At 40.4% G+C, this 21992-nt stretch overlaps 1 protein-coding gene and 1 pseudogene across 1 annotated transcript; both read right to left on the reverse strand.

The window, feature by feature from the left end:
- Nucleotides 1-211: 211 nt before the first annotated feature.
- On the reverse strand, nt 212-4541 carry LOC139459025 (uncharacterized). The gene is made up of 5 exons (XM_071240467.1): nt 4484-4541; nt 3892-4131; nt 1864-2091; nt 1049-1303; nt 212-588 (listed from the first exon to the last, which is right to left on the reverse strand). The coding sequence occupies exons 1-5, from the start codon at nt 4539-4541 to the stop codon at nt 212-214; spliced, it is 1158 nt and encodes a 385-aa protein (XP_071096568.1).
- Nucleotides 4542-14308: 9767 nt separating this feature from the next.
- Nucleotides 14309-21992, reverse strand: part of LOC139459027 (sushi, von Willebrand factor type A, EGF and pentraxin domain-containing protein 1-like) — a 30497-nt pseudogene continuing 22813 nt past the window's right edge.

The raw sequence follows: 21992 nt of genomic DNA on the forward strand, positions 1-21992 counted from the left end.
GAAACGCTGGCGAGGTATATTAAATACTGAGAATTATTCAAAACTCTGTAAAACAGCTTGATATTTAATAATAACACGCTGTATTGCATTTTATAAAACATGTCTATAAGTCATAACAAGGTAAACTGCGAAATTGTGTTCACTGAATGACATAAATATATTTTAAAGAAATATCTTTGATTTAGTCAATGGACACGCTGATCAGGCCTCCTTATTTGCCAGAACCCCTCTCGGAAGTGATTTCAACAGGTGAGGGCAGCATGGCAACGTTTCCTTTGTTCACAGAAACGCCATTGGCAACCAGAGCCAGAGCAACGTCGTTGTCAACAGATTTGTTGGTGACCTCGCTGTGGGATGCGAACCTTCCGGTTACTTGAACTTCACAGAGGGTCAAGAGATCATTGCTGTCAACCATACTGGTTTTCTGGATCTTGATGTAGCGGGCTACAGTAGGCTGGTTGCAGTTGACGGTTGTGTCAGCTCCTGCAGCGACGTTGCCAGTGATGGTGCCGCACAGTTTAGGGTACTCCAGGTACCGGAAGGGGTCTTTCAGAAGTGTACTGACGTTGATGTTGCGCAGGCGTTCGGCTGAAACATTACCAATTATTTTTATTCCATATTGACGGACGTGTTAGTCTTCAATTAAGGGGATGAAAATAATTTGGAGCATACGCCGTTACTCTAAAAACGGTCAGACTTTATTTATTCTATGCATTGGTGTACCTATATAAGACTCGTCAGTTAAAAGTATTTTAAGTATGACACTTGTCTGCAGTTTTACAACGGCCTAAATCGTCGGAACTCACCAACAAGTCTTCTCTGACGTGTGTGAGTGAGTCAGACAGTGAGTGAGTGAGTGAGTGAGTGAGTGAGTGAGTGAGTGAGTGAGTGATATAATCGGATCGAGGGACGGGATTCGAAAACACGATCATCTGATCCTGGCACGACGAAGGGAGATAATACTTCACAGTTAAGTACAGCATGTTCATGCCACTGGACCATAGTCTCCTTTTATTGCGGGGATTAATTACATAGATATTGTACTTACCACAGCAGTCGCCCCTGTTGGTGATAATGACGGAGTTGATGTAGTAGTAGGCGCCGAGGTCGATGTATAAGGTAGGCATTAAGTCACCAGTGGCGCTGGAGTAACAGCTTCTTCCGGTGACGAACTGGCTGTCAAAGTTGCCGTCAACAGCTAGGCCAGGGGAGGCAATCAGGTTGGCGGCCTCGAAATTAAACTGCGAGGTAGCGCGCACTGGGCGATTCAGGGCGACGTTGGTTGTTGGTTGAATATTAGGGTCTGAAATAAACAATTATTGCCAACATTTTAACTTCCGTGAGCCAAACTAAATTTATTTGGTTGTGAAATTTACCAATAGTTGCAAAAACTACAGAAAGCAGTTACGGAGGAGGTTGGCGTGGTGAAACTGTGATCGAGTCGGACCAGTGATTGACACCATGAACATTGAACTGTGATCAGGAGAAAAAGTTATCAGTTTGCGGAGCTTAGAATTCCGAGTTCAAATAATACTGTGACGTCAGGATCAATATCAGAATAGGTTAGAATAGTCTCCCGTCGTATTTGTCGGTCATAAGTGGCGATCTAATTAATGGAGTTATCAGACTCGGTGACTTGGCTCATAATTTCAATCACTGGATTGTTTGCACCAGAGTCGATTCTTTATAAGCCGACAACATACAGCTGGAATATGGTTGAGTGCGAAGTTAAATAGAAATACCCAAAATACGCAATTATTCATGCGCCTATAGCATATATACATTTATGTAAAGTCTATTCTTGTATTTGCATATGGCAATATTTGTATGATAATAGCACACAGGATTCATCACATTACTCACGGTAAAAGTTGCCACCGGAAACAACGACCTCGCAAAGTGTGAGTGGGGCGGTGGCAGAGGGCTTGCTGATTCGGAGGTAGCGTCCAGTGGTCAAGGGAGAACATGCGAGTCCGATTGACTGACCAAGGGCCACCCCGCCACTTAACGTTGTGCACAATTCAGGCGTCTCAGCGCTTGTAGTAGGATTCATCTCAAACACCTCGACTCTCAAACCACTCAGTCGGTCAGCTGAAATGAAAGAAATACATGATGATAACAAACTGCCGGGCACACGAGATTCGGCAATGAATTTGGAAAATACCAGATTCTGATTGGTAAATCAGAGATTATCAAATCACAATAAACCCCATCTGATTGAAATAGCAGATTTGACGGCCGTATAACCGCGGAAGCTTATATTTATTTTTCAGTCATTGTCAGGCACATTTAAATAATCATATGTGCAGTTATAGGCTACACAATGCGGTTACTAGGGCTGGGACGGGTAAATCGCGATCGGGTACCCGGGTCGGGTGAGTACTGAGTAGGACCCGGGTACCAACAGTACTACCCGGACCCGTGGTTAGTCACGTGATATATTGTTTAATGACAAAAATTATCTAGAACTCTATGGTTACACTGCAAGCCGCTAATGTTCGCATTTCTTTCTGACTGCACCCATTCCTTCTGATTTTTCATATGGTTGAATAAAGACATAAATTAATTCAACTTCAGTGAATGAATGACCAGATTGTTTAATACATGTATCTAAATACGTTTTTCCAGGGTTATGCTAAAATGTACCAATCGGACATTTTGAGAGATCTCCTGAGACCTATAGTGGGTACCCGGGTAGGTTCGGGTAAAAGGGGAATTGTTACCAGGGTAGTAAATTTGGACTCGTCCCAACCCCAGCGCTTACTATAATATCCAAAGGAAGTGTGGCAATACATTTCGTGCAGAAAACACGATAAAGATCTATAAAAAGAATGAATTTAAAGCATTAGATTCAAAATTCAATTTAGAGCGGTTGAATCTACAGGTGCTCTACATAGCTCTACACTGAAAACACGGTATGTTTATTTAGAGGTATACACTCTTGGTTGATGGTGTCTACAAATGAAGGGGCGGTCGGGTAGCCTAGTGGTTAAAGCGTTAGCTCGTCACGCCAAAGACCCGGGTTCGATTCCAGACATGGGTGCAATGTGTGAAGCCCATTTCTGGCGCCCCCGGCCGTGATATTGCTGGAATATTGCTAAAAACGGCGTAAAATCAATACTCACTAACTCACTCACTCACTCTACAAATGAAACAAACAAGTGACTGGCACAAACACAAACTCTTGAAGTGCGGTGGTATTTATTTGGACTGAGGGTTTTCCTTTCTTTGTTTGCATTCTGGAGAACAATGTTTGTTTGATTCATGCATACTATAATGAAAGATCAGGTAAATGTCTGTCCACATTACGGTGAGTGAGTTAGTTGGTTTTACTGCCGCCTTACACTACTTCAGTAATATCACGACGTGTCAGCTTGGTGTGGGAGGAAAATGCGAAGCGATGCATTTCTCAGACGTTTACCGCTTTAAAGAAACACATGAGCCCACAAAGCTAGAGACATAATCGGGTCCATCCCCGTTACAAATCATGGACTGACATAAACGGATACTCGCACAGGAAAGGGACACTACTTCTTTCTTTTTTTCTCTTTTCTTATTCAATACAGTATATGATATTACAGAGTAATACATTGAGTAGCATGTCTTGTGGTATACTTATTAAATATAGGTTACATACCTATACAGCAGGCAGCAAGTCAGCACTACTTCTTTACTGATGCAACGGTAACACACGACCATAAAGAAACATTACTGTCTACGCATTCGCTAAGCCGGAAGATGTTACTGGAAACACTATGGTTCAGATTAACGGGGTTCGTATAATGTATATTTGTTGCCGAAATAAAGAGATGGGATTTTCAAAATGGGATAATCTTCGAGATAAGTCGTATTTCGAAACACTAGGCTGTTTAATACATCACATTAACTTACCGCAACAGTCGCCTCTGTTGGTGATGGTGACGCCGGAGACGTATACGCGAGACCCCAGGTCCACGTACCAGAAGGGGTTAGGATCTGTCGCCACATCAGCGCTGGAAAAACATGAGCCGCCAAAGAAGTTGGAGTTGAAGTTGCCGTCGACGGCGAGATTAGAGTTGGCGGTGATGGGGGGCACACCGTTGACGAAGACACTGCTGGAGCCGGTGGGGCGGTTCTGCGCGATGTTGAAGCCTAAAGGTTCAAGGAGATCATATGTGTTAAAACGCAGTTTTATAAGAATTAATTCAATATCAGCACATATGCATTAAAATCAGGCTAGAACGCCAATACATAATTAAATGGATTTTACGAAGGAACCGTGATTCAGTTATCACACTTATTAATCCGGAAGATCTCACAAGGAACCGTATTACCAGGGTTAGCAGGATTAACAGAGCTCAGTGTACTAAAACCATATTAGAAAGTACTTGACGATACGGAAAGGCGTACTTTCCCATACGTCGGCTCTATAATTGTATCTAGTAGTTAATGTAAATCTTACACTTTCGGATAAATATATGTCATATCTTCACTTCCTACTTACCGAAATTGTTGGCGCTTGCCACTGCTACGAGAGCTGCTAAACACACGACGAAGACCATGCTGGATGAGGTAGCGATCGAATGATGGTTGGACCTGAAACTCGAGGCTTATATACGAATAGACAGTAAATGCAAATTACTTATTATGTAATGCAAGGTAGGGTGATCAGCAAATCAAAGTCACGGGATTTTCCGTAATGTACAGGCGCGTCAATGAGAGAGGGCTGGGAAGAGCCCGCGGACAAATCACAGTATTCACGTTGTCAGATGATGCTAATTATATCCAGCGGGTAAACTGTGTTTGATTATATTTATTCAGCACTGACGACGCATGATAACTGTGATTACATTGGTAGTTATGTTCGCATATGTAAACTTACGTACGTTTTCTATTGCAACGTTCGTAAAGCTACCGTGAACGTTCCAACACCGTCACGACTGTAGTTCTTTCAAGCACATTCCCTTTCTCTCATCAGGCAAAACATGAAATAATTCTCAGGCATCTGTAACATTTAATCCAACGCATCAGTTTTGAGGAAGAAGGGGGTGTGTTTTAAGTTCGGGAAACTAAGGATGTATTTTAAGCTGAGAAAGGAGAGATGTGTTTGAAGTTTGAGGAAGTAAGGATGTAGTTTAAATTGAGAAAGTAGAGATATGTTTGAAATTTGAGAAAGTAAGGATGTAGTTTATGTTGAGAAAGTAGAAATATGTTTGAAATTTGAGAAAGTAAGGATGTAGTTTATGTTGAGAAAGTAGGGAGGTGTTTGAAGTTTGAGAGAGTAGGGATGTGTTTTAAGTTTGAGATTTGAGACAGTAGGGATGGGTTTGAAGTTTTAGAAAGTAGGGATGTATTTGAAGTTTGAGCGATTGGGGATGTGTTTTAAGTTTGAGAATGTAGGGATGTACTTTAAGTTGAGAAAGTAGGGATGTGTTTGAAGTTTGGAAAAGTAGGGATGTACTTTAAGTTGAGAAAGTAGGGATGTGATTGAAGTTTGGAAAAGTAGGGATGTGATTGAAGTTGGGGCAAGTAGGGATGTATTTGAAGTTTGAGCGATTGGGGATGTGTTTTAAGTTTGAGAATGTAGGGATGTACTTTAAGTTGAGAAAGTAGGGATGTGTTTGAAGTTTGGAAAAGTAGGGATGTACTTTAAGTTGAGAAAGGTAGGGGTGTGATTGAAGTTTGGGCAAGTAGGGATGTGTTTGAAGTTTGGGAAAGTATATGTGTTTTAAGTTTGAGATTTGAGAGAGTTAGGATGTGTTTTAAGTTTGGGAAAGTAGGGATGTACTGTAAGTTGAGAACGTAACGATGTGTTTTCAGTTTTAGAGAGGTGGGATGTGTTTAAAGTTTGAGAGAGTAGGGATGTGTTTTATGTTTGGGAAAGTAGGGATGTGTTAACTTTGAAGTTTGGGAAAGTAGGGATGTGATTGAAGTTTGGGAAAGTAGGGATGTGTTTGAAATTTGAGAAACTAGGGATGTGTTTGTGTAATAGGACATGCATATGCAAGTAAATGTCGATGGTTTTGGGATTATGAATATCTTGTAGTTATTTTTATTGTGTCCTTTTATTTTTGCATTTGTTTCAAATACAGACATTGTGCAATGGAAGTATAACTAAATAACACACAAGGCATGTTTCAGTGTATGAGTATTGCTTCATGGTACATAAGCAACATAAGGTACAAGTATTTACTTTCTACATGTATTAATTATTCTACATATTTTGTCCTTTTAGCTATTTAGTGCTTAATTTATAGATTACAGGTATGTTTATCACATCAAAGTTTCAAACATCCCAACACTTAAAACTTATGCTGTTTTTAATTGACCCAATGTGTTTTTTAACTCAACCTTCCCTTAGCAATGTGTGATTTTTGACAATACATGTTAACATGTCTGGTAATATTCCTTCTCCACCAGCACAATGTGACGTCATTTATTGGCCAGTCTGTCTAGATAAGTCAACAGTTACAACGCTTCATGTGAACCCAATCTTCCTTTAAGATGTGGCGATAAGACCAATGATAACCGGGGCTTTCTGTACAAGCATTTTAGTCACACTACAACGCATTAAAAAGATCGCAAAATCTCAAACTACTGCGGATTATTCGTGGACTTTTGAGAAACTAATTACCCCTGTCTTGGACTTATTAGTTTTGTTGCCCTCGGGCGTCGGTACAAGCGTCGTGTAGGATGAGGTATGTGTACTCCAACGTGTAAACATGGGCTAAGATTAACATTTGAATGTGTTTCGCCATTATTCCTACTTGAATCTTATATAGAATTAGATAACCAGAACAAATATTGAATTACATACAATGTATGCTATAAGACACGGTTGTCTGAGGGGCAGGAATGCCCTGCGTCCAACAGACGTGCTAGAAGCCTGTTATCGTTGAGGTTTATTTCGGCTTGTCCTGATTATGCTTCTGGGTTTGTCAGCAATGTATCTTTGATCCAGGTTTTCAACCAATGTGGTAAACGTCTGAGATCTGCACCAAGCTGACATGCCATGATATAACTGATATACTGTTCAATTAAATAAAAGCGACAAAACCCTTTCAATATTAATAGAACTCTAGACTAGAGCCGATTGTACGATTCCGACTACGAGTATATCATGAGCTTGTCTTTATGAACCACAGTCACATAGTGATGATACCAGGTGTACGCGAAAAGGTGAGCACCCGTCACAAACACATGTAAAGGCAAGTCAACTGTTTACCTGACAAAACACGGGAACATATGGCAAAAGTCAAAATATGGAATTGCATCAGGCATCATATTTGTCACTGATGCGTCAATATTGGAAATGTCCTCCACATGTCTACCATAAAACGTTTTGAAAGCCTTTACTGAGGCCTTGGGTGTTGTAACCTTGATCAAACAAATTCTGAGCAAGAGTCGTATGACGCTCTTTGAAATCTTGGTAGACTGTATCTTGGTAGTTGTCAAATGTAAACACCAAAGGTTGGAGCTGCTGGCAAATTGCTCGACATCAAGGGAAAATTGACTATTGGAAAGTTGGAGTCATCCCTATGTGTCACACAGTCTTTTGGAGAGTGTTTTGTCTGAGCGAGCACATGTTCGTAACTCGTTCGATGAACAGGAGAATCCGAGCTGAAAAAGACTAATGTAATTAGTGTATCGCGAAATCGATCTCAAATATCTTCCAAATTATGCTGCCTCGGGGAATGGTAAGAAGATACGATTATATTGTGATATTATCATGGGGCACTTTCCTGATAGGCAGGTGTCCTTGGTGGGAAGTGTTCCGGGGGCATGTGGCCTGGGGGTGGACGTCCTGGGGACAGTAGACCTGATAGCTGTTACACCTGAAACCTTTGACCTGAACCATGTGAAGTACCCGTGAGCTAAAGATTTTGTTTTGTTTATGTGTTTGTTGTTTAACGCCGCACTCAGCAATATTCCAGCGGTCTGTAAATAATCAAGCCTAGACCAGACATTCCAGTGATTGACATCATGAGCATCGATCCACGCGATTTGGATCGATGAAATGCATCAACCAAGTCAGCGAGCCTGACCACCCGATCTCGTTAGTCGCCTTTTACGACAAGCATAGTCGCCTTTCACATGCGCTGCTGAAGACCTACATGTATTCTACCCCGGACGGGTCCATGAGCCAAAGAACGTCGAGATCGTGTTTATTATATGTGATCACTGTAGATATGGTTTCCTCATTTACAGGCCATGTTAAATAATTACGGACACGTCAGAGTTGATGATATTAAAGCATCGCACTTTGGGCCTTGGTATTGTGGAAAGGAAATGTTAAGAATCATTTTCTCATCAAGTGAATAAGCTGCTCGAGGATACCTTACACATCAAATCAGATGAGTGATGTGAGTAAGTGTATGTTGATTAACGCCGCAGTTATACATTAGCGGTTCAGGTTACAGATGGAGAAAGGGATGCAGGTCTTAGACGCTTACCACATTGGCGAAACTCACAAACACAGGTGTAATGCCGACAGAACAAGAAGCATAATCGCCATTTCAGAACACCCGATCCATTAAGATACCAGCATAGGGCTATAAGGAACCACAGCAAGGTCCACAAGACACACAAACACATGCTCATGAGACAACTGAAATATCAATATGCACTACGTTTTGACACATATAGTAGAGATTGGATAACATTATAATCAATATAGTGTTTCCAAAATGACAAAAAAATAAGAAACAAAAGCGAAAAATCCTCTCCATAATCATAAACAGTCTCAATGTACGAATCCGACTATGTTATCAGCATACGTCATTAATCACAATCAAATAGTAATGATACCAGGGGTTCGGGGAAAGGAAAGTGTTATCCTGGCTCACAGGTGGAATCCCTACGAAAAAAACACTGTAACAATTAATCGGTAAAATATCAATTTTAAAAACATCACTCGATGAGAAGTAGAAACAATGAAAACTTATTCCACATTAAGAAAAATATATTTTTAATGAGTTTTAAGATATATATTCTGTATGGAAACCTCAGAAATTACTTTCTCCGCCACGTATAGAAGCTCTCTCGTAAAGGCACACATTTCATTCTGACATCACTAAATATACAATCTCCTTTTGTCCGAAAAAGTAACAGAAGTTCGCAAACTTCCTCTCAATCCTTGACATAAATATGAAATAAATAACTAATATGTGATTTATTTATACTCCTGCATACCCTCATGGTATATGAGCCAGTGTGTTCTCTCGCCTTTGATTCTCTTATGATTTGTTCTTGTTATAGTAATACATTGTGAATAATCATACCTACTTACGTATGTATGAATAATCAATGAAAGACATGTATGTGAAATGTGCATTACTTGATATCTAATTATTTTGTCATTTTTTTTTACTTTTCTCATTTACCAACGCGGGTGGTTTCTCAAGAATAATTTGAGCTGAGTTGAGTTAGCTCATAGAAATTACTGTGTTAAATTCAGAATACCCGTATTCAAAAATGCATCTGGTATTTTGCGAACGCCACGTAAGACTAAAAACAGAACAAAGACTCTGCATATAGCGTACTGTTTTTCCCTATAAAACGCAGGACGACGACCCCTCGAATTTTTCCACTTGCAGGACGACGACCGCCGGTACGCCTTTGATGTGTGGTATTGTTTTAGGAAGGGATTAACTCCTTGGTTAGTGTCAAAAACTGAAATATGTACACGAAAACTGAAATGTGTTCACTGAATTGGTGAACTCTGAACTTTGATAATCTAGTGAGTACCATTTGACTCAACAGTAACTCTGTTATAAACCTCCGAAACATGGTAGTCTGTCATCATTCTCGATATGGCAAACGCGCAGTGACAGTACACGTTTCTTCCAACTGCACGCGGCAGTAGATACCTTTGTACTGGTGGGTACACCTACCGAGTTGGAAAATGGAAGAGGAATGACTGGATCTCTTGGAAGTGCACCAACAAAGACTGTCGTTCCACAATATCGACAGTCAATGACACCATGACGAAAGAGTCAAGTCCTCATAACCTTAAATGTGATTTTGTATATTTGACAGATCCAGATACCTGGCCGGCCAGCGTCTCCCAACAAAAAAAGAAGTTCTGTGATATACAACGCAGAATCGATCAACTGAAGACCAGACCAGAATAAAGTCAACGTAATTTTCTTTGCTGACTCAGTGTCTCATCTTTTCAAACTGTCTTAATTGCCCATGACTTTTGTGAATCTTAAATGTACGTCATCTTGTACATATATATTCAAATTATTTGTAAATAAATCAATATTCCACCCTTATTGTCTTTCTTTCGTTCGTTTCAAATCCAGTTCCACTTTTGTACTTGCTCGAGTTGTTAAAATAACACTCGATACCCATTGTTTAACTAGATTGGCGGATTAAAATATTCGCAGGACGACGACTTCACTTTTTGCTAGTTTGTTTTCATACGACACAGGGGGTCGTCGTCCTGCGAATGAACCAACTGTTACGCCCTGTGATAATTGATAATAAAAAATGTAAAATATAATCGTTTAGTGTCCTGTCAGTGTTGTGTTCGTGTCCGGAAACCGTCGTGAAAGCATTGTGTTTGTATCGAAACTGTCTTGTGACTGTCATGTGATATTGTTGTGTGACGGGTGGTTTTCTTGTGATAGTGTCGTGTAAACGTTATGTAGGTTATTAGGTTACAGTGTTAACAAATTGGCTCACATATACTTTGCAATCTTTAACCCAACACTGAAGTTGCTACCCTCACTGTGCGATTACATTGAAGATGAAACCAACCCTATGTCCTTTCCTTCAAGATGCTACCCACACTGTGCCCTTACATTGAAGATGAAACCAACCCTATGTCCTTTCCTTCAAGATGCTACCCACACTGTGCCCTTACATTGAAGATGAAACCAACCCTATGTCCTTTCCTTCAAGATGCTACCCACACTGTGCCCTTACATTGAAGATGAAACCAACCCTATGTCCTTTCCTTCAAGATGCTACCCACACTGTGCCCTTACATTGAAGATGAAACCAACCCAATGTCCTTTCCTTCAAGATGCTACCCACACTGTGCCCTTACATTGAAGATGAAACCAACCCTATGTCCTTTCCTTCAAGATGCTACCCACACTGTGCCCTTACATTGAAGATGAAACCAACCCTATGTCCTTTCCTTCAAGATGCTACCCACACTGTGCCCTTACATTGAAGATGAAACCAACCCAATGTCCTTTCCTTCAAGATGCTACCCACACTGTGCCCTTACATTGAAGATGAAACCAACCCTATGTCCTTTCCTTCAAGATGCTACCCACACTGTGCCCTTACATTGAAGATGAAACCAACCCAATGTCCTTTCCTTCAAGATGCTACCGACACTGTGCCCTTACATTGAAGATGAAACCAACCCTATGTCCTTTCCTTCAAGATGCTACCCACACTGTGCCCTTACATTGAAGATGAAACCAACCCAATGTCCTTTCCTTCAAGATGCTACCCACACTGTGCCCTAACATTGAAGATAAAACCAACCCAATGTCCATACCTTGGGATTCTATCCACACTGTGCTTTTACCTTGAGATGCTATCATCAATGTGCCTTACACTGAAGATACTAACCCTATTGAAGTCCTGTGCCACATTAATAATGAAGGTTTACTCAAAATCAATAGGTCCATTATAACTGTCTGGAAACGTTGCAAATATTCCAAATTCATTTGATTATTTAATTAGTTAATCTATTAGAGGGTTGTTTACCTTTTTACATACAAGGTGGAATAAAAAGACAACACAATAACGTTGAGCACTTAAACATTTATATGTCAGTATTTTCTCCACAACGACAGTTATGGATGCATTTATATTTTTGAGAATATTCCCTTAAATGTTTACAATAAATGATACAGCACAAGTCGCCTTCATTGTTAAGATCGGATATAATATAAGGGTAATGCTATTGTCTGAGGCATTTGTATTTGCAGAATTCAGAATGCTGCCGTTGATGAGTAAGGAAACATTTAACATCGACAGCATTCCAACCATATAGCGACGAGAAAGGTTTATATATGTACAAATACAGCATAAATACAAAGTTCATTTAAAAGCAAATTTGACAAACAAATTTTTGCATAAGGAAGAAAATTTACAGATGACATAAGGAGTATGTACTTACTCCTTCCACCTGATGAATGCGTAAATATAGACTCCGAAACGTTGTGTTCCGCATAATAAAGAAGCTGACATCCATAAATTCTCTTCCTTATGTGCATCACTTCTAAATGCCTATCAAAGACCTCATATTTTAACATAAAAAAGAATATTTACAACTATTTGAAACACGGGCTATAACCCACCAACAACAAAAGCTAGACCACGTCACTGGGGATCATAGGGACTAACTGGAATTCTGCAATGAATTGCCCGACGACGGACGTCATTTGAACAGACTGACTGCTTCTGCAAATAATAATCCCCCCCCCAAAAAAAACAACAACAACAACAACAACAACAAAAAACAACAACAACAAACAAACAAGAAACGCTGTCGTTATTATATTATAATGGATAGAATTCGTCCTGAACATCCCTAAATGAACTCAATTAAAAACAAACAAAAGTTCATTCACACCAAGAACACAACAGAGGTCAATGTTACATGAATTACGTCACGATAAGTTGCGTGACGACCTTGGCTAACATTTCGCGAGCTATTCGAAGCTGAGTTTGCTGGACAATGACGTCTTAATTGATATTACAATCATTGCCGTCATACACACTTTACAGTTATATAAAATCGGTAATAACATGATGGAATACATAAACCGGTAACACTTATAGGACATTACAGATGACAGAGATGTACAAGTATCACTAAAGATGCATTGAGAAGGCTGGCGTCAATTTCTAAAACTACCCCTCGCAATGCTGGAACACTACCTTTCAGAAAAAACCCACGTTGCTATAGTTAAACCCCATTGCTCTGGTCCACCATACGTTCTCATCATCAATGTAGATATTCTGAACATGTTTTGTTTCCAAATACGTTGAAAGCATGAACAGTTTCATAATCTAAACATGTTTAAGTCATGAAATTCAACATAATTCTAAACAGTATATAATTATGATTAGGCATCTAAATGTGGTTATATCATGACATTCAACTTAATTCTAAACAGTACATAATTATGATTAGGCATCTAAATGTGGTTACATCATGAAATTCAACATAATTCTAAATAGTATATAATTATGATTAGGCATCTAAATGTGGTTACATGATGACATTCAACTTAATTCTAAACAGTACATAATTATGATTAGGCATCTAAATGTGGTTAGATCATGAAACTCAACATAATTCTAAACAGTATATAATTATGATTAGGCATCTAAATGTGGTTACATCATGACATTCAACTTAATTCTAAACAGTACATAATTATGATTAGGCATCTAAATGGGGTTAGATCATGAAATTCAACGCAATTTTAAACTGGATAAAACCATGAATAGGCATCTAATTGTGGTTATGATCATACATGTATGTATGACATTTGCTTAATATGTACATGATCGGGGCCACATGGGCAGTCATTAAGAGCGCCGCAATGCCCTGTGCATTGCGTAAGGCCAAAACCCATGATCTTGTCTACGAAGCCCAGTTCGACCTGATTCTGTTTCTACGTTCGTCAGCACCATATCCGTGCTCGTGGGTTCACCAAAGTGGCATACGTCGGAGACAAACACAACTTCGGGTTTTCCCCACATACCAAAGTGACACATCGCGATATGACTTAAATTCTATTCAAAGCGGCATTGAACCAACCTCACTCACTCCCAATATCTGATCCTTAATCTTTTGTTTAGAAAGGGAAGTTTCCAGTACTGATCAATGAGGTGAGCTGCATTATAATTGTTTCACAAAGTCTGAATGGTCTACGGACGGTTGCCCTGGGGGCTGTCAACACCGAATGAAACGGCGACAATATTCAAGTCGTGCGGAAATCAATATGCCAAATTGGTTTTGTGCTGTTTCCTCAAAGTAACAAATGTTATATTTGGGATTACACTTAGTAAAGTGCAACTTTAAGCACTTTTGTTGGGAGAGACCCATCCTGGGTTGGAACCCACGCACTCAGAGTAAAGCTCCTAAGCGATAACACAAATCGGTGAGTGTGAGTTCGAATCCTGGATTGGACTCCACCCCAAAACGTACTAGTATATGTACAGTGTAAGAAAATGTAATCCCAAATATTTGTAACTTTTGAACACTTTCTTGGAGGCATTGTCAGTTATAAACTGTAAGATATCAAAAGTTGCATATATAGCGAATGAAGGTTCAATACAGGTTGATAACAGGAGACAAAAACTGCTAGAAATATGACCGTGGAAGTTGGGCCTTGGGGCGAGTCTGCTCCGACACGGGGGTCATGTGAGAGGACCACGGGGCAAAGCTTGCTGCTCCGATAGGGGTGTAGTATATCCCTCCCTGATCATAAACCTCGTCTTCTACATCTGTGTATATACCAGATGAACTGGTTGGACGATATGGGTCACCGAAATCCACGGGAGGGTGGGGGTAGGGAGGGCGGTGGGTAGGTCTTTGCTTCCAGTGTTGACCCATTTGGTTGACCTTTATCCCATTAACGTGGCGTTTGTTGATGTTGGTTACCTTGGTGGGTTTTCTGAAAAATAGTTATTGCATATTTTTTTTAATCAGTGTTTATGACAATCATGAGAGATACACTCATAGGCTGAAAATCCCACTTCATAATGGAACACAGTTTATCCGGGCGGTTGCGTTTTCCTGTGAAATCGGTGGGATTTGTGAGTGTCTGGATAAAAGAATCAGGATACAGACTCTGAGTAATGTCCCTTTATACACGTGGAAACCTTCACAGTGGTCAGACAGACAGACAGGTTTGTTCAGTATTATGGCCATATAGCCTAAAGTACAAATGATACTGACTCATAATATGTTGTCACGTGAATATACAAAAATTATATCTTCTTGAAATTGATATTAAAACATGTTTTATATTAGTACACACTGAAAGGATAACATGTTTATTTTGTGAGTTAATAACATTTATCATTAACATTTAAGATTTATAATCATTCTTTAAGAAAGAAAAAATATGTAGAGCTAATTTGGAATACTTGTTACACTTCAATAAGACGTGGAATTCATCAACAATTTCACCTCTGCCCCGATTGGAACATACACTATTAACAATATCAATATAATTTAGATTTACGACACATATCTACATTTAAATTATGTAAAGAAATTCGAAATTTACATAAAGATCTTATCATAGATTTGTCTGGTGAGGCACAGAAATACATGTATGGTTGAAGGCAATAATTATCCATGAGGTGGGGTTTCCGGATGAACGATTTCCGGAATAATCAGGTTTCACAAATCCCAGCTAAACTACCAACGTATGCGTCATGAGGATGGATAATCCACAAGTTAAGTATACCGTTAATTGAGACCTAGTTTATCCCGAACACGTCCCTTTCCGGACGCCAACACATGTCCTTGTACTAGTTAGTCCACTCAGATACACTGACCAGTTTAACCTTGATAACCCACTCGGACACAGTATACTGACCCCAAGCAGACTAGTTCTTGTTTTAATGCCTTAATGTCAATCGCCGGGCAGAGTAACAACAAATACCACCTTTTAACGACTGGCTGGACGCGATCGAGATCGAACCACCGACCTCCATTCTCTGGGCAGACGCTCTATCCACAACACCACAGAGACGGTCCACCTACCCTGAGAGTTTCTTGTAGATGACAACGGAAAAGAAGAGGATGATCGCAAGTCCCCCGAAAGCAGCAACAGAACCTGCTATCATCATTATAGACGTGCCCGAGAGATCCTCCTTCTTTGACGAGGCGGTGCCTGTGGCAGCAGGAAACGTCAAATTATGCCGGAGTCATGGTAACAAAAGACTAATTCATTTGGTAGTTTTGTCATATGAATATTTTCCGGTGTTGTGGTTATTCAGTTCTCTGAATTCGTAATGGTGGTATATAAAACAAAGTACCCACATTTATATTTTTCTAAACTGAATTTGAATTTATGTATTTATTTTTTTTCACCGCCATATTCCATACACCAGTGCGTTTAGAAATGTTTAGAATCTGATGGGGGTTAGCAGCAAAAGCTTACCATAAATATGAACAGACATAACGCACATTTAGCGATCGCAGATCAAAGTGAGTGAGTATGCCCCTTTTAGCAATATTCTAGCAATATCACGGAGGGAGGCCCCAGAAATGGGCTTCACACATTGTACATTGTGGGGAATCAAACCCGAGTCTTCGGCATGCCGAGCGAACGCCTTAGCCACTGGGCTACCCCTCCACCCCGCAGGTTAAATGATATACATTAATATCGTATAGAGCAGTTCGATACACAGTGATTGGAGTACATGACATATTGGATTGCATATCGAAACACAATTGTCAAAGTAACAGCGATCGAGAAAGTTGATAGTCTAAGGTTACAACAAAAGTTAGCATCTGACCTCCAAGGTTGGTGTCCACTTTTCCGGCAGGCCCCGTCTTTGTCGCTTCAGTAAACACCGGAGTCGGTTCAATTTCTGCAAGAAACCATCAATATATTTAGCTTGCCTGTAACACAGCATCGTTACACGTATTTATTGAAGTTATCAAATCCAATGGGCCAGTGAGGTCCAAAATACAAATCGAAACCTCAAATTTGCATTTTTTTCTAAACAAACTACCATCTTGTTTGGTTTTTTCGCCGCACTCACCAAAATCAAGATCTCTCACAAAAATAACTTTCCTGAGGACAAACAAGGTTTGAAAATGCGAAGTGCGGAGTGCAGAAAGATAATGTCAGTTGATTGACGAGCAGGAGAGTCGGAGTTAGTATCCCAGTCTGGAACACTGACAACATATCTTGATTAACGTCAGAAATTAAGTGAAATCATTTTCGTTCTGAAAAGTACGGAAGCGTAGTAGGGCCACGGTGATTTTTTTTGGGTCTAAGTATCTCCTTAGTATCTCCTACGTAGGACTTCCTATCTCCTACGTAGGAGATAGTTACTCTAGGCCATACTAAGTCCTACGTAGGAGCTACTAAGTCCTACGTAGGAGATAGTAAGTACTACGTAGGAGATAGTAAGCCCTACGTAGGAGATAGTAAGTCCTACGTAGGAGATAGTAAGTCCTACGGAGGAGATACTAAGTCCTACGAAGAAGATAATAAGTCCTACGTAGGAGATACTTAGACAAAAAAAAACTTCACCGTCGCCCTACTACGCTTGAATAGAAAAGTAACAGGACGAAAGTGCAAGTGTACATTATACCTACACTCACGGGTGAAAATCAAATGTGCAATTTCAATACACTAAGTCATCTTTGATAGGCATTTACAAGTTGAAGTACTGAGTAAGGATACGAATTTATGGATGAACAACTTGTTTATTACAGTTAAGAGCGACGTTTCACTGACTTCACCGATGATTGCCATTACATAACAGGCTTCTCCACTCCAGTATAGGGGCGGTTGGGTAGCCTGGTGGTTAAAGCGTTCGCTCGTCACGCCGGAGACCCGGGTTCGATTCCCGACATGGGTACAATGTGTGAAGCTCATTTCTGGTGTCCCCCGCCGTGATATTGCTGGAATATTGCTAAAAGCGGCGTAAAACCATACTCACTCTCTCACTCCAGTATAACTACATCTGATATCTACTCTACTGTATAAACGTTGCCTCCTACATTTATATATACTTGTCAACCATACTCTGTCGATCACTTGTTTGATGACGGTGTTAGAACCTACACCGAAACGTCGCTCTTAATTTTAATAATGTAGTTCATCCATAAATTCTTATCCTTACTTAATCCACTAAGTGTTATAACAAAGGAAACCAAGGCGTATGAATATTCAGGCAGAGATTAGAGATTTACCTTCTTCACTTTTCTGTTTGGTCTTTGTGTCTGTGGCTCAATATATATATATCTCTCTCTCTCTCTCTCTCACACACACACACACACACGCTCTCTCTCTCTCTCACTCACCACTACAATCCTCAATCAGTGTCGAGCCTAGATAGGGCGTGGTCTTCCCCGCTGGGCAGGGCTGACAGCTGATCTGGCCGGTGAGGTCCTGGTATGTCCCTTTGTCACAGTACCTGCAGGTTCTGCTGCTCTGTTCGTAGAACATGCCCGCGGAACAGAACCCTGGGGAGAAACCAAGGAACATCATCATCTCATCAGCATCACTGTTGGTTGGGTAATATGACAACTGTGTTGTCGGTGAAATGTTCCCACTGAACTAACGCTGTCCCTGGATCGGATGATCGTTGATCTGAATCGTTGATCTGAATCGTTGATTCGCCCCGAAACGACCGTCAATCTGTATCTATTTGAGTTTTGACGTACTAGTGAATAAAGTAGTTTTTAAACCGACCCTGAACCGTTAACTCACCCTTACGTTCATACTCCATGGTAACATACTTTGCAGATGACAATGAATTAAATAAATAAGAGAGAGAATTAAAATGTTGCTTCCAAGCAATAGGTTCGGAGACAGACATGTCCGAGAAATAGGCACCCGATATGTTTCATGCCCCAGACAATATAGATTATTTCAAATATTTCTACCCACTTTATATAATTAGAAATAAAAAAACGTTGTGATGCAATTGCATTGGTTTAAAAAAATAACATGTGCAATGCTACATCGCTTTGATCGTAAGATCCTTTTTTACTTCCAAATCTATACAGATTTATGCACATACAGCTTCTTGGGTTTACGGACGAAGCTGAGGCTGTATTGGGTGAGAGACTACAGACAATATGTGTAAGACTATAAGTGCACCCCATGTCGGCCGTGTAAACGTCGCAGCCAACAAATAAAACTGAAACGAACATAAAACTAAATGAAATAAAAAAGAACATGATAACGAGACAGGAAATATTACAATAAGTCCTTACCACAAAAGCCACTTTCAGCGATAGACCCTGCAGGACATTCGGTGATGGCCTTGACATTGACCTCCGATCCTATATTGTAGGCGACGTTGTTGGTGGATGTCACTTGAAAGATGTCACTTCTGCTCTGAAGTTCACTACCAGTCGTTTCCAGTATTTCTATAGCATTTAAGACACGTTGAAGTTGTACAGAAACTGAAAAAACAAGAGTAATACCTAGTCCCACTTGATTCATCAATGAACATCAACTATTGCTTCTTGAAATATTGAACATATGATACACATAAACATCTTTACTTCAATAAGCTCCATAAATTAGCTTACCTGTATTAGTCGTCATGTAGCCAGCAAGGTCAAGATTACCGTCGGGCAGGTCATAGGTTAAATCTACTTTGGCAGATGGTTCGGGGTTTACAGAAGAGCAATCTGGGACATGGACCGCGGACTTGCAGTCAGGGTCAGCACCACAGGACAGTGAGTTCATGTTCTGTTCCAGCTGCTGTTTCAGGTCACTGGCTTCTGATACCGAAAGGCAATCTTCCTTGGTATATCTGACCTCAGCAACCAGGGTCAAGGTCGAAGGAGACGTTACGTCTGTAGAGATGGCCACAGGTATTGTATCAATTTCAACCATTTTTGTTCATCTGATTATGGTTGATATATTCCATTTCATCAATGTCATACCATATAACATAAAATTACGTGGAAAGTTGTACCTCCTTGGAATCGCTACATTATTTGTTTTTTGTTTGTTGTTTAACGCTGCACACAGCAATATTCCATCTATATGACGGCGGTCTGTAAATAATCGAGTCTGGACCCGACAATCCAGTGATTGACATTGAGATCATCGATCCAACCAATTGGGAAATGATGACATGCATCAACCAAGTCAGCGAGCCTGGCCGCCCGATCCCGTTAGTCGCCTCTCACGACAGGCATAGTCGCTTTTTACGGCAAGCATGGGTTGCGGAAGACCTATTCTACCCCGGATCTGCACGGGACGCTACATTATTTGAGTAATGTTGATCGGAAAGACGTGGCAATGACACAACCACAGAGAGGTTCACCGTACATATTCAGCCCATAACATACAGTGAAGAGTGAATGTTAATTTACGCCTCAGTCAAAATGTCACGATATAATCGAGTTAGGCCAAGCACAACAGTAGTTAAAAGTATAAAACAACAGCCCTATCATCAGAGCATACATTCAGATAGATCACACATTGTAACCACTCTATGCTCATTACGTGACGCTTACAACAGGTCCCTTATGACGATACATGTCAGAATTAGTCTTCAGGCACCTGTGCTTGTCGTAAGAGGTGACAGACGGGATTTAGGGGTCAGGCTCTATGACTTGGTTGATGCATGTCATCGTTTCCAAATTGCACGGATCGATGCTCATGATATCAATCACTGGATTGTCTGATCCACATTTAATTATTTATAGACCGCCTTCACACACCAGTAACTGGAATATTGCTGGGTGCGGCGTTAAAGCAAACGAAAATTATGGAGTTTGGCGTTCATCAACAATAAAAAATCTGAAAAGTAAATTTGGTTTCCCCATGTTGTTTCTGACCATAGCTGCCCCTCACCTGTGCAAGACGTGAGGGTGGCACTCGGTGTCCAGACCCCCTCCCTGCAGGTGAAGAGAGTGACCTGGGCAGTAGATGTGAAGTACCCGGGGAGGCAGACAAGGCTACAGTTCAGCTCTGCCTCAGTACCGTTACAATCTGGACCAGTCGGGCTGTTGTACTTGCCGAGTTGTAGCTGACTCACACTACAGACTGAAACACAAACTGAAGGGTAAGTACATAGTAAATATTAAACACTATGGATCGTGAAAACGGAAGAAGGTGCCTTGAAATATTTCATACAGAACACACAGCTATGTGGAATAACTGTATGCATGTAACTATTTTATCATTCACTATTTGGATCATATCTCATTCAACACTTGCATCTAACTAAAGAGCATCGAAACCGCCCGGCAAAAGAAAGTAAACACCCATGTTTGATGGATGCTAAACGTGAAACAAACAAGAAATGGTTATTCGATGGTGATGTATTTGAAACGATTGCCATGGTTACTGTTCTGGACCTAAATGACCTGTGCTTCGCGGCTGTTTTCAGCCAAGTGACGTTTTGATAACTTTTGGAATGTTTTGTCAAATTCGATTTTCACGTTTATACTTTCTTTTGCCTCACAGTACAGTTGATTATATGTCAGATTGATATGGTTGAAGTTGATAATTAAGTGAGCGGGTTGATAATTAAGTGAGCGGGTTGATCAAGAGGAGACACTTTACTGAAGATAGTCAGAAAGGTTAAAGTCTCAGTTTTAATTTCAGGTGAAACCAGATTGAAAGTGTTTCACATTTATTTCTGTTCGTGGGTGAGGCATTTTAAGATATATTGTGAGTGTGTGAGTGAGTGAGTGAGTGAGTGAAATTGTTTTACGGTCGCTTTTTACAGTACATTACAACTATGAAGGCGTGTCAACTTGACGTGGGAGAAGAGAAACGCAGGTCGTCGAGAAGAAACTTGGGACCAAGGGTTATATCCGAGGCGAAAGTACACAACAGTGTACTCTCACAGTAGTGTCGTGAGTGTTATCAATCAGAGACACCAAAATATTCATGTCACATTTTCAGTTTGACAAACACATGGAAAACCGTCTTAATTTAGCTCACACGGAGATAAGGTTCCAATGTTCGGTATAATCAAGTCATTACACCTTAACTTGAAAGATAAAGTCAAGAAGGTACACTGATTAAACTCTAAAACGCATAACACAACTAAAATGTATCTCAGCACGACTGAGTCAAAGCATTACAGGTTTGTGGGTATTATCAGTGTTCTGGTGCCAAATCCCATCTCCTGAATGATTCCGAGACCCCGAGGAACCCAAGCTTGTCTTAAAACCGACCAGAAGGAGGATCTGGTAGTGTGTAATCTCGATCATGGCAAGCTAAATGGATTAACTACTTTGGAATACTAGTATCCCTGGCTCATGATACGATTCATTACACATTTTGTAGATGGACATG

Source organism: Haliotis cracherodii, unplaced genomic scaffold (genome assembly GCF_022045235.1).
Source record: "Haliotis cracherodii isolate W230 unplaced genomic scaffold, xgHalCrac1.p SCAF_13, whole genome shotgun sequence".
Taxonomy (NCBI): domain Eukaryota; kingdom Metazoa; phylum Mollusca; class Gastropoda; order Lepetellida; family Haliotidae; genus Haliotis; species Haliotis cracherodii.